The sequence below is a fragment of the Stegostoma tigrinum genome, chromosome 22, assembly GCF_030684315.1.
Source record: "Stegostoma tigrinum isolate sSteTig4 chromosome 22, sSteTig4.hap1, whole genome shotgun sequence".
Taxonomy (NCBI): domain Eukaryota; kingdom Metazoa; phylum Chordata; class Chondrichthyes; order Orectolobiformes; family Stegostomatidae; genus Stegostoma; species Stegostoma tigrinum.
In genome coordinates this window covers 21,727,348-21,739,492 of record NC_081375.1, presented here as the reverse complement: position 1 = coordinate 21,739,492, position 12,145 = coordinate 21,727,348, and the positions used below count along the sequence as shown (strand labels likewise).

At 42.7% G+C, this 12,145-nt stretch overlaps 1 protein-coding gene across 7 annotated transcripts in view; it reads right to left on the bottom strand.

The window, feature by feature from the left end:
• The window catches only part of wipi1 (WD repeat domain, phosphoinositide interacting 1), a 103,994-nt gene that overhangs the window by 73,092 nt on the left and 18,757 nt on the right, over positions 1-12,145 (bottom strand). For 6 of the 7 annotated variants that reach the window (XR_007249851.1, XM_048554856.2, XM_048554858.2 and 3 more), the window contains exon 1: positions 1,950-2,164. The exons of the other annotated variant lie outside the window; for it this stretch is intronic. Coding sequence is in view for 5 of the 6 variants with exons in the window: in XM_048554856.2 (XP_048410813.1) it covers positions 1,950-2,023 (74 nt within the window). In the remaining variant the exon portion in view is untranslated. Of the gene's footprint in view, positions 1-1,949; positions 2,165-12,145 lie in introns of those variants that run through there. 7 annotated transcript variants of the gene reach the window in all.

Sequence of the window (12,145 nt, the reverse complement as noted above, 5' to 3'; positions counted from 1 at the left end):
ATTTGTGTCAAACTGACCAGACACCTGACTGCCCTGCAGTGACAATGGGAGCAGCTTTAACTGATCAACACATCCCTAGCTGGAAGGACATCCCATGCTATAGGCCTACTGACTAAACTGATTGATCAATAGCTCTGTACTAGCAGCACCAGTGATTACTGATGGGGCTACACAACGTCTCTGCAGCGGTGTGACAGGTGCTGCACTTCTGCCAAGTCTAGGGGTTCTGCTTGACTGACCCAAGCAAGGACAAGGGAGCCCAGGAGTCTCAGGTGTAGAGGCTGAGGGACGGCCTTATATTGAGGGTATGGCCTTGGGGCAGGGCATCTGATAGACAGCAAATGCCCTCCAACAAAACTGAGATACATCACCAACCTTAGCCTTCCTAACCGCCATTCGCCCATGCAGTGAAAGCTGCCAGGCCATTCAACTTTCCTCTGCTTCCCTTGCCACACAAGTTATAGCAGTGCAGGTCGAATAAAGTCTTTAAGTAGCCATTAGTTCATAATCTAAAGGCAATACCGGGTTCAAGTGTTTGTGTAATGACAGGGCAGACCAATGAGGAGGGATTGAGTGAAATAAGCCTATTTGTCTGTAATCTAGCAGAATAAGGGGTGATCTTATTGAAATACGTGAAATGTTTTGAGGTTTTGAGGGTAGACATTGAAAAGTTCATTCCTTCTCTGGCTGGGACAGTCTGGATTCGGACTTATAGTCAAGGAGTAAGTGATTGACTATTTCAGACAGTTAGTGAGCAAATTCTTCATTTAGAGGATTGTAACATGTGAAATTCCCTGTTCAAGAACGCTGTAGTTATTCATGGAGGATATTCAGGAATAAGATTGATACAGTCATGAGCAAAAGCAGCCACGATCTTTTGGAATAGTGTAGCAAGCATGTGGAGCCTATTGACCAACTCCTACTCCTGTTTCTTAAGTATTTATAAAGTGCAGGAAGGTGCAAGGTTCAATCTACGGTTTGCAGTTTAGCCATTTTCAGCAGTGTCCATGAGAAAAAGTTTACAACTATTTCTATGCCTAGAAAGAGGGAGACTATGTCAGCCTGGATCCCTTTCCTGATCATCATTTTATGACTCCTGCCAGAAAGTACACATGTGGCTATTTGGCTAGCCTAGGCCGAGCCTATAATATCCATGTTTGAATAGTTCACGGGCTCTCTTATAGCTTACAGATAAAATATAATTGTTATCCTGTAATGGGTACCAAATGAACATGGACTGTACTCAACAAGAATTTACACCTGTATATCTCCGAACAGGGAAGGCATGAGGTACTGAACACAAGAATGCCCGCAAAACTGCAGATATATTAACTCTGACATCATCAACGTTGCTTTGCAGAGCACAATTAGCATGGTAATATCATAATTGCATGAAGAAACAATGTGTTCGGATCTCTTTCACGAATACATGCATTGTGGGCAAACCAAATGCTTATTTTGAGGTATTTATTGGAATATGTCATTTTTTATGCGAAGCTTTAGCACTGAAACACTGCCAGTCTCCAGTTTCCGGGCTGAAATGTCAAGTTTCGTATAACGTGGATCCAACTAAAAAGTTGCTCTGGCAATACAAAAGTTACAATTATTGCCATGCATGGGATACCTTTCTATTATCTGTGAAGTTATGGCACTAACTTCAGATAAAGGGGTCACTTGTGCTTCATAACCTGGAAGTTTTTGTAACAGTAAACGGACGCTCCACGTTGAAAATAAAGAAAATCCCTGCAGGAAAAATGAAAAAAAAACCCCACGACCATTGGAGGTATAGCGCACTCATTTCCTTGCTTCTGATAAATAAACCCAGATGCAGCTTTAATGCCAGCGGGTGATGGGCACACTGAGAAGTCCTCTGATCAAGCTGTTTGTAAAAACATTCCGAAAACAAAAGCCGCGATCAGCGCTGGAGGAGGAGGCGGCCGCTTTCTTACGTGCAGTCCTGATTGAAGGAGGCGCAGAGAGGGGCGATACGGGCTCCCTCTCCCCCGGGATCACTCTGGCTCATTGTCAGCCCCTCCGCATCCGAGCCTCGGGGGGCGCCGCGCCCGCTCTAAGCGGCGACTCCGTACAGCCGCTCCGTGGCCATTCAGCCCAGCTCGCCAATCAGGGCAACCAGCAGCTGTCAAAAGCTGACGTCATCTTCAACTTCCCATTGGCCAAGGACGTGTCTCACGTTGTCATAGAGCCACGCCCCCTCCAGCAGGGCCGCACACTATTGGCTGGAAACCCATGGTCCATGCCGTCACCCTTTGGTTTCCCTATGAGGCAAGTTCCATCTCTGCATCCCATCAACTCTATGCGTGAAGTGTGTGCTGGCAACGTTTCATTGACGTGGTTCGTGGGTTCAGTGGAGTCGAACAAGATTTCGTGGCTGCTTTCAGATATTAGAATTAGCTTTTATTGTCACATGTACTCTCTCGCATGAGTACAGTGAAAACTTTGCAAGCTGTCACTTACCGTGCCATCTCAGGTACACGTGTACCTAGGCACAGAACCTTAGTACAAAGCAGAAAACTAAAGAATGGAAGACTAGATGTTAAACATTTCAGTTTTTCCCACTAAAGCATGGAAAAACAAAGAAACACAGTTAATATTTTAACCTCACAGTCCCTAAGCACTGGCTTGCACTCCTCACAAGGGCTTGACCTCACCTTTGCCACGGCCTCAGGGCTGCCTGTTCCCATTCTCGCCCTTTCGGGGCTGCCTGTTCCTGCTCTCACTGCCTCAGGGCTGCCTGTTCCCACTCTTGCCCCTTCGGGGCTGCCTGTTCCCACTCTCACTGCCTCAGGGCTGCCTGTTCCCACTCTCACTGCCTCAGGGCTGCCTGTTCCCATTCTCGCCCTTTCGGGGCTGCCTGTTCCTGCTCTCACTGCCTCAGGGCTGCCTGTTCCCACTCTTGCCCCTTCAGGGCTGCCTGTTCCCACTCTCACTGCCTCAGGGCTGCCTGTTCCCACTCTCGCCCCTTCGGGGCTGCCTGTCCCTGCTCTCACTGCCTCAGGGCTGCCTGTTCCCACTCTTGCCCCCTCAGGGCTGCCTGTTCCTGCTTTCTCCACCTCAGGGCTGCCTGTTCCCTCTCCCACTGCCTCAGGCCTGCCTGTTGCAGTTCTCACCACCTCAGGGCTGCCTGTTCCCTCTCCCACCACCTCAGGGCTGCCTGTTCCCGCTGTCACTGCCTTGGAGTTACAATAGTCAAACGTAACATATTTACTGCCCTTCCCCCAATCCAAACACCCTATCCTGTGGGATACTTAATCAATCATGAACACTTCTATGGACAGCCCCAGAGTCCCATGATCTTATGATATTAGCTAACCATTGTAATCTGTAGGCCTTGGGATCTTTCTATGCATCCTATTCATTTGCACTCCAAAAGTTTAATGGCTGTATTCATTTGGGTCCTTCTCAGGCTTGTTTATCTGTAAGGACAGCTCAAATTCTCACATCACATTGAGTTACTCCTTTTATTTTCCCACTGCCCCAATTACATGATGTATACAAAAAGACAGTTAGTTTTAACTAATTGCTATACATAAAAAATATATAACTGCTATGCATAGAAACCGGCATAGACCTAGGTACAGGAAATGACAACAGGAAATTCAGCACTGCAAAGTCCTTATTAGTAACATCAGAGGGCACATGCCAAAACTAGGAGAACTGTCTCAAAGACTAGACATGCAGCAACCAGACACAGTCATAATCACAGAATCATGCCTTACAGATAACATCCCAGACAACACCATCACTGTTGCTGTATATGTCCTATCCCATTAGCAGAGGTATCAGGAGTGAGTTCTCAACATTGACTCTGGACCTCAAGAGGTTATCATGGCATCAAATTAAATATGGACAAGGAAGCCTCCTTTACTGATTACCACATACCAGCAACCCCTCACTCCACCCCAGCCTTGGCCAATGGTTCAATATTCCTTCATGTCGAACCACTTGGAAGAAGAAACACAAATGCGGCAAAGGTGCAGAATGTGCCCTGGGTGAATGATTTCTATGTTTCATCACCAAGATCAGTTCAGCTGCTGGGTGTGTGGATAGTGCTGAGAGGACCAACAAGAGGGACAAACATACCTGTCTTCACCCTCACCAATTTGTCTGCTGCAGATACAGCTGTCAATGACCATATCGGTAGATGTGACCATTGCACACTTCTTGATGAAACAAAGTCCTGTCTTCAAATTGAAGTTGCCCAATATTGTGTGGTGGCGTTACCACTGATCTAAATGGGATTGAAATAGAATGACTCAAGGCTTTGCATCCATGAAACACTAACAGGCTATCAGCAGCAGCAGAATTGCACTCAAACATAATTTGCAACCTCATGGCCTGGTATATCCCCCGCTCAAACCAACAAATTAATCCTGTTTAATGAAGGGCAATCCAGGAGCAATATCAGCTGTGCTTGAAAATGAGGCATCAACGATAACACATGCATGCCTAACAACATTATCAGCAAGCAACAAATAAGGCTAGGCGATTCCAAAGCCAGTAGATCTGGCGTTCTGTTTAATCAAGCCGTGAATTGTGGTGGATAATTAAACAAGCAACAAAAGAAGGTTTCACAACTATCCCCATCCTCAATGATGGGGGAGCCCAGAATTTCAGGATAAAAGAGAAAGGCTGAAGCATTTACTTTTGCCGGAAGCTCTGAATGGATGATCCATCTCAGACTCATCTGAAGATGCATGGACCACAGATGCCAACCTTCAGCCAATTTGGGTCACTCCATGTGATATCAAGAAACAGCTAAAAACATTGGTTACCGCAAAGACTGTGGGCTCCTACAATACTCGACAATAGTATGGAAGACTACAACACTGGCATTTACTTTGCAATGTCCAAAATCACCAAGATATGTCCAGTACACAAAAATCAGGAAAAATCTAACCTGGCCAATTATCATCCCACCAGTCTACTTGTTAAAGTGATAAATTTATTAAAGTGATAAATTAATAGTTCCATCAAGCAGCGCTTACTTAACAAAAACTTACTCACAGCTGCTAAATTTAAGTTTAACCAGGTCACGTAGCTCCTGACTGTATTATAGCCTTGATTGAAACATGGACAAAATAATGGGACTTCGGAAGTGAGGTGAGAGTGACAGCCCTTGATATTGAAACTGCAATCCTTTGAGTATTGCATCAAAGTCTCAAGCAAAACTGGTAAGCAGGGACAAACTGTCTCTGTGTGTGGTTTTTGGAGGTCAGTCATCTCATCTGCAGAATATCTCTGCAGGAGTTCCTCAGTGTAATGTCGTAAGCCCAACCAATTTCAGCTGCTTCATCAACGACCTTCCCTCCATCAGAAGAAGAGATGTAGGTATGTTCATGAATGTTCAGCGCCATTTGTGACTCTTCAGACACGAAAACAGATGGTATCCAAATGCAGCCAGCATTATGGGTCTATCTACATCAAATGGACTACAGTGGTTCAAGAAGGCAGTTCACCAGCACCATCTCAAGGGCAGTTAAGAACGGGCAACAGATTATGGCTGGTCCAGACTTAAAAGACCACCTCTCTGAATGAATGCATCTTTCCCAGAAAATACATCTACAACCAGCTGTAAACTTGCCTGTTAGTCGTAACAATCTTTAAAATCTTACCTAGAGTTTTTCCAGTATGCCAGTAGCTTTTTGAGTGATCAGTACCAGCACTACACACAGTACATGTAATCTAATTATACAATCTATATGATTAATATTATCATCCTTTCTTTATTCCACTATTCTAAAAGTGAACTCCAGTATTTTGCAATGTTTAACAGACAAACACATGAACAAGAAGCAGAAGTGGGCAAAATGATCATGCATACAGACAAATTTATGAATTAAATACAGGAACAAACTCATTAGGCCCTCATGCCTGCCCCACCATTCAATGGCTGATCTGACTGTAAACTCAATTGCGCATCCCCACCTTCCCTTGATAACTATTCATATGAATCTTAGGTGAACACATTTGCTAGGATGCTCAGATTCTTCTGCATCTCCGAAATCTGCAACCTCTCACCATTGAGATTCTGCCAGAATGGACAATTTCACCAATTTGGTTCTCACCATGTGATATCAAGAAACAGCTAAAAGCATTGGTTACCGCAAAGACTGTGGGGTCCTACAATACTTGACAATAGTATGGAAGACTACAACACTTTTCATCATTATATTCCATTTATCAGATCTTTATCCACTTGTCTATAAATTTCTGCACTCCTTGTGTCCTTTTCACAACTTACTTTCCTATTTGTCTTGCGGTCATCAATAAATTTTGCAGCCATCCTCCATGTCCCTTCATCGAAGTTATGTATATAAATTATAAACAGTTGAGGCTCTAGCTCTCAATCTTGTGACATAGCACTATTACATCTTACCAATCTGAAAAAGATCCATTTACGCCTACTGCCCACATCCAGTGGGCCAGCTGATCTTCAATCTGTGACAGTATGTTTTCCCTACACCATGAGCTCTAATTTTCCACAATAACTTTTGATGTGGCTTCTTAGCAAATACATCCTGGAAATGTAAGTACAGTACATCTCCTGGTTCCTTTTTATCTACAGCGCATGCTACTTCCTCATAGAACACCAAAAGATTGGTTAAACATAATTTCCCTCATACAAAACCATGTTAACTCTGCCTGATCACCTTGAACTTATCCAAGTGCCTTCCCATAACTTTAACAATAGTTTCTAAAATTTTCACTGTGACAGATGCTAAGCTAGTTGGTCCTGCTTCTGTCTCCCTCCATTTTGAATAGAGGAGATATATTGCTATCTTCCAATCTAATGGTACCTTCCTCAAATTTCTGCACTGCTGGAAAATTAAAACAAATGCATAAACCATTACACTGCCACTTCTTTTAAGACCCCGCAATGAAATCCATCAGGATCCAATCATTTATTAGCCCACAGCTCCAACAATTTACTCAGTACCACTTCTCTGGTGATTGTGCTTTTCTTGAGATCTGGCTGCTCTCCCATGTCTATTTTAAAGCTGTTTCTAGGATGTTACTTGTGTTCTCTACAGTGAAGATTGATGTGGAATACCTGTTCAATTCACCTGCCATCTGCTTATTTTCCATTATCCTTTCTCAGGTCATAATTTCAAAGGTTCAATGCTCACTTTGTTAACATTTTTTTCTTTATAAATATTTACAGAAGGTCTTACTATCTACTTTTACATTCAGATAGCTTTCTCTCATTCTCTTTTTTTTTTAACTTCCTTATTAACTATTTCCTGGGTTTTTTTCTGTCTAATCTTCAGACCTGGCACCTGCCTTTGCACAAATATATGCATTTTCGTTAAGTTTGGTGCTATTTTTTAATTCTTTCTAATTAAGGATGGATAGTGAGTCTGATGGGTGCAGCTCCAACAACACTCAAAGAGTTTGACACCATCCAGAACAAAGCAGCCTGCTTGATTGACACCACATCCACAAGCATTCACTCCCTCCACCAGTGATGCTCGGTGGCTGCACTGCCGACAAGACGCTCTGCAGAAATTCACCAAACATCATTAGACAGCACCTTCCAAGCCCTTGACCACTTCCATCCAGAAGGACAAGGGCAGCAGTCATATGGGAACACACCACCTGCGATTTCCCTCCAAGCTACTCACCATCCTGACTTGGAAATATATTGTATCCCTTCATTGTTGCTGGGTTAAAATCCTGGAATTTCCTCCCTAAGGGCATTGTTGGTCTATCTACAGCACACGGATTTCAATGGTTCAAGAAATTTTTCTTACTTGTTGAAATGTATCTTTTCTGCGTGGTTTGAAATATCGCCTTAAATGTCAGCCACTGCATTCATATTGACTTCCCCTTTAAGCTAAAATGCTAACGCACTTTGGGCAGCTCTGCTAATATACCCTCGTGATTTCACTTAGTTATGATTTTAAAAAATAGTCTTTGTCTCACTTATTTCTTACTCAAACTTCTGGTAAGGTGGCATTTGAAGATGTTGGCCCCATATCTCTAATTCAGTTTTACATATAGTAAACAATGGGAAAATACTATTTTCAACAAATTTGACAACATTTTCTCAAACACCTATCATGTGTTTTTGTTCTGTAGCCACCTCTCAGTATATTTTGCTATTCAGCTAATTGCTCATGTCCTGATCACTGTCTGAACTCTCTTATACACTTTCCTACTGAAGGCATTCTTATAGCCCATGTGTTCCACATTGACTGTATTGCCTTTGTCTGCTCTTTTGGTAACTTATTCAATAATTCAATCAAATGTGTAAACATAATCTTCTTTGTGGAAATTCATATTAACAGCAACATCAATCACTGTATTCAGAAGAGAAGAAATGATTAAAAAAGGATTTTCAATTTGGGCCACAAGCAATTTTATATCTGTCTACAGCCAGGCAGAATATTTTATAAAATCGCATGTAAATCACAATGCCTCAAACAAAGAAGCATTTCCCTAATATTGCAGTAAAGTGCTCAAATCTTGGAGTGAGGTTTCTGCATCCAACTGTTCATTTTGATGAGAGTGTTATTGATTGAACAAAGCTGCCAGTTTAACCAAACATTTTTCAATAAAATACGTTTTCTTCACCTGCTCCAACTATTATGTGATACTCAAGTCCTGTGAGATACAAAACATGTATTTGCAATTTCCAAAGACAGTGATTCATAGCGAGATTTACATTTATATATATACTCACGGGATGTGGGCATTTCTGGCTAGTCCAGCATTTATAGCCTGTCCCTAGCTGCCCTTCAGGGCATGGAGGCGAGTCAACTTCTTGAGCCACTGAAATCCGTGTGCTGTAGATAGACCAACAATGCCCTTAGGGAGGAAATTCCAGGATTTTTACCCAGCAACAATGAAGGGATGACAATATATTTCCAAGTCAGGATGGTGAGTGGCCGGAAGGGGAAATTGCAGGCGGTGTGTTCCCATATGCCTGCTGCCCTTGTCCTTCTGGATGGAAGTGGTCAAGGGCTTGGAAGGTGCTGTCCAATGATGTTTGGTGAATTTCTGCAGTGCATCTTGTCGGCAGTGCAGCCACCGAGCATCACTGGTGGAGGGAGTGGATGCTTGTGGATGTGGTGTCAATCAAGCAGGCTGCTTTGTTCTGGATGGTGTCAAGCTTCTTGAGTGTTGTCGGAGCTGCACCCATCAGACTCACTATCCATCCTTAATTAGAAAGAATTAAAAAATAGCACCAAACTTAAAGAAAATGCATATATTTGTGATGACTTGTGCCTTGTAGATGGTAGGCAGAAGTTTTGGAGTCAGGAGATGAGTTACTTGCCAGAGTATTCCTAGCCTCCTCTTTTAGCCATTGTGCTGAAACATATAGCTCTACAAGCCATGTAGAAGTTGCTCTGGGAATCCTCACCATTGACTCTGGGTGCCATGGAGTCTCATGGTATCAGATCAAGTGCAAGCAAGGAAACTTCTTGCTGATTGTCTTCTACCATCTTCCATGAACTGATAAAATCAGCTCCATATTGAACATCACTTGGAAGAAGCACGGAGTAGCAAAAGCATAAAATGTGCTCTGGGTGTGGAACCTTAATGTTCATCACTGTGAATGGCTTAATGACACTACTATTTACTGATTGGCCGAGTCTGGAAGGGTGCAACAGCCGTACTAGATTTTTGGCAGATGGTGAGGGAACCAATAGGAGAGAAGAACCTAACCTTACCCTTATAAGCCAACCTGATGCCTTTTCATCTACCCATCACAGTGTTGTTAGAGTGACCATCACAGAGCTCTTGTGGAGATAAAGGTCACAGTTCACACTAAGGATACATCCACGTGTGTTACTACCATCGTTCTGAATGGGGTCGATTTATAACACATACTCAGTTAAATTCTGGACGTCTATGAGGTGTTCTGGCTGTGATGAGACTGCAGCAGAACTGTATTTAACCGCAATCTGTAACATCTGGGTCTGCCACATCCTCACTCTACCATTATGATTAAGTTGGAAAATCTGTTGAAAGCATGCTCAAAGATGAATATGGATGGATGTTTGCAGCCAATACCTTTATTGAAACCATCTACATTATATACAGCACAACTAGAGATCTCTTTTTGACTGCCTTAGTGTAAGACCATCCCCACACTGAATATCACAAGAGCTGACATCACCATTGGTGATGTGATCAGCTACACTCTAGATAACTGTTTCCCTTAAATGACAGGATCAACCTTGGTTTAACGAGGCGAGCAGAGATTCATGCCGAGATCAGCACCACATATTGCAAAAATGGTGGGCCAATCTTATGAACATAGAGCTACATGCATACTAGGTGGTAAGACATATTTGGAAAACAAAGTTAAGAGATCCCATAAACAACAGATATTAAAGGCCTGCAGTCCTGCCACACTCAGACATGAATAGTGATGGAGAATTAAACAATTAACTGTAGGAGAAGTCTCAATAAATATTCTCTGTCTCAGTTTTAAGGGAGCAGTGAAGAAGACAAGGCTGAAAAATTTGCAACAATCTTCAGCTGGACATGCCAAGTAGCTAATCCACCTCATTTGCTCCTCAGGTACCCAGGATCACAGACATCAATTTTTAGCCATGGAGTTGTATCTTGCTTGGTTTCTGAAGACACCAGTCAATTGAGATAGCTTCCAGTAGGCTCTGAGGAATATTAACTTAACACTAATAACTGAAAATCTGTTCTCCAAACATTAATAAGTTAATAATGGGAGGATAACGAGGAAGCAATTAAGCCTATGTCCTGTAGCTTTGGGAGCCACAATGCTTCTGACAAAAAATACACCTCAAAATCAATTCACACTTTGATTTCTGTTGCGATGCCCCCATTAACATTCAAACATCTGCCATCTGTGTGAGTACAATGCCTCTCCAGTGTCGAAATATCTAGAACATTCTTTGAACAAGAAGCCACATACAATTACCTTGCAGTCCCGGCCTCATCAAACAAATATCAAATAACTTTTTTAAAAAAACAACCTGCTACTCACTGCTCAAAGGATACCTTCAGCTCTTAACTCCAAACCAAAAATGATAAAAATAAAAATAATGAAGGTTGCAACATACTGAAGAAGCCCCTTTCTAAATGTAGCAAGGAGTGACTAACTTTCAGGCTTGGACAGATATGTGGTAAGCAACATTTGCACTACACAAGTAGCTGGCAATGACTATCTCCAACAACAAAACTTTTAACTATCTCCATCTGAGCGGATTTTTTCCAGTGCGTTCAGGATTCTATGAGAAGCGAGGGAAGAGATTGCAGGTCCTTTGGCGATGATCTTTTTATCCTCACTGTCCACGGGTATATTGCTGGAAGATGGAGAGAGGCAAACATCATTCTCTTGTTCAAAAAAGGGAACAGGGATAACAGGAAATTACAGGCCAGTTAGTCTTACTTCAGTGGTAGGCAAATTATTGGAAAGGACTCTGAGAGATAGGATTAATGATCGCTTGGATAGGCACAGTTTGATTTGTGATAGTCATCATGGATTTGTGAGGGGTAGATCATGCCTCACAAACCTTATTGAATTCTTTGAAGAGGTGACCAAACACGTGGATGAAGGTAGAGCAGTGGATGTGGTATACATGGATTTAAGGAAGGCATTTGTTAAGGTTCCCCATGGTAGGCTCATGCAGAAAGTAAAGGAGGCATGAGATAGGGGGAAATGTGGCAGATTGGATTCGGAATTGGCTGACCTTTAGAAGACAAAGGGTGTAGTAGAGGGGAAATATTCAACATGGTGCTCAGTTATGAGTGGTGTACCACAAGGATGAATTCTGGGTCCTCTTCTATTTGTGATTTTTGTAAATGATTTGGATGTAGGAGTGGAAGGGTGGATTAGTAAGTTCGCGGATGATACGAGGGCGGGTTGGGTTATGAATAGTTACAGGCAGCTGTTCTAGGTTACAAAGGGACATTGATAGGATGCAGAGCTGGGCTGAGAAGTGGCAGATGGAGTTTAATCCTGAAAAGTGTGAAGTGATTCATTTTGGAAGGACAAATTTGAAAGCAGAATACAGGGTTAACAGAAAGATTCTTGGCAGTAAGGAAGAGCAGAGGGATCTTGGGGTTCATGTCCAGAGTTCCCACAAAGCTGCTAGCCAGGTGGATCGAGCTGTCAAGAAGGCGTATGGTGTGTTAG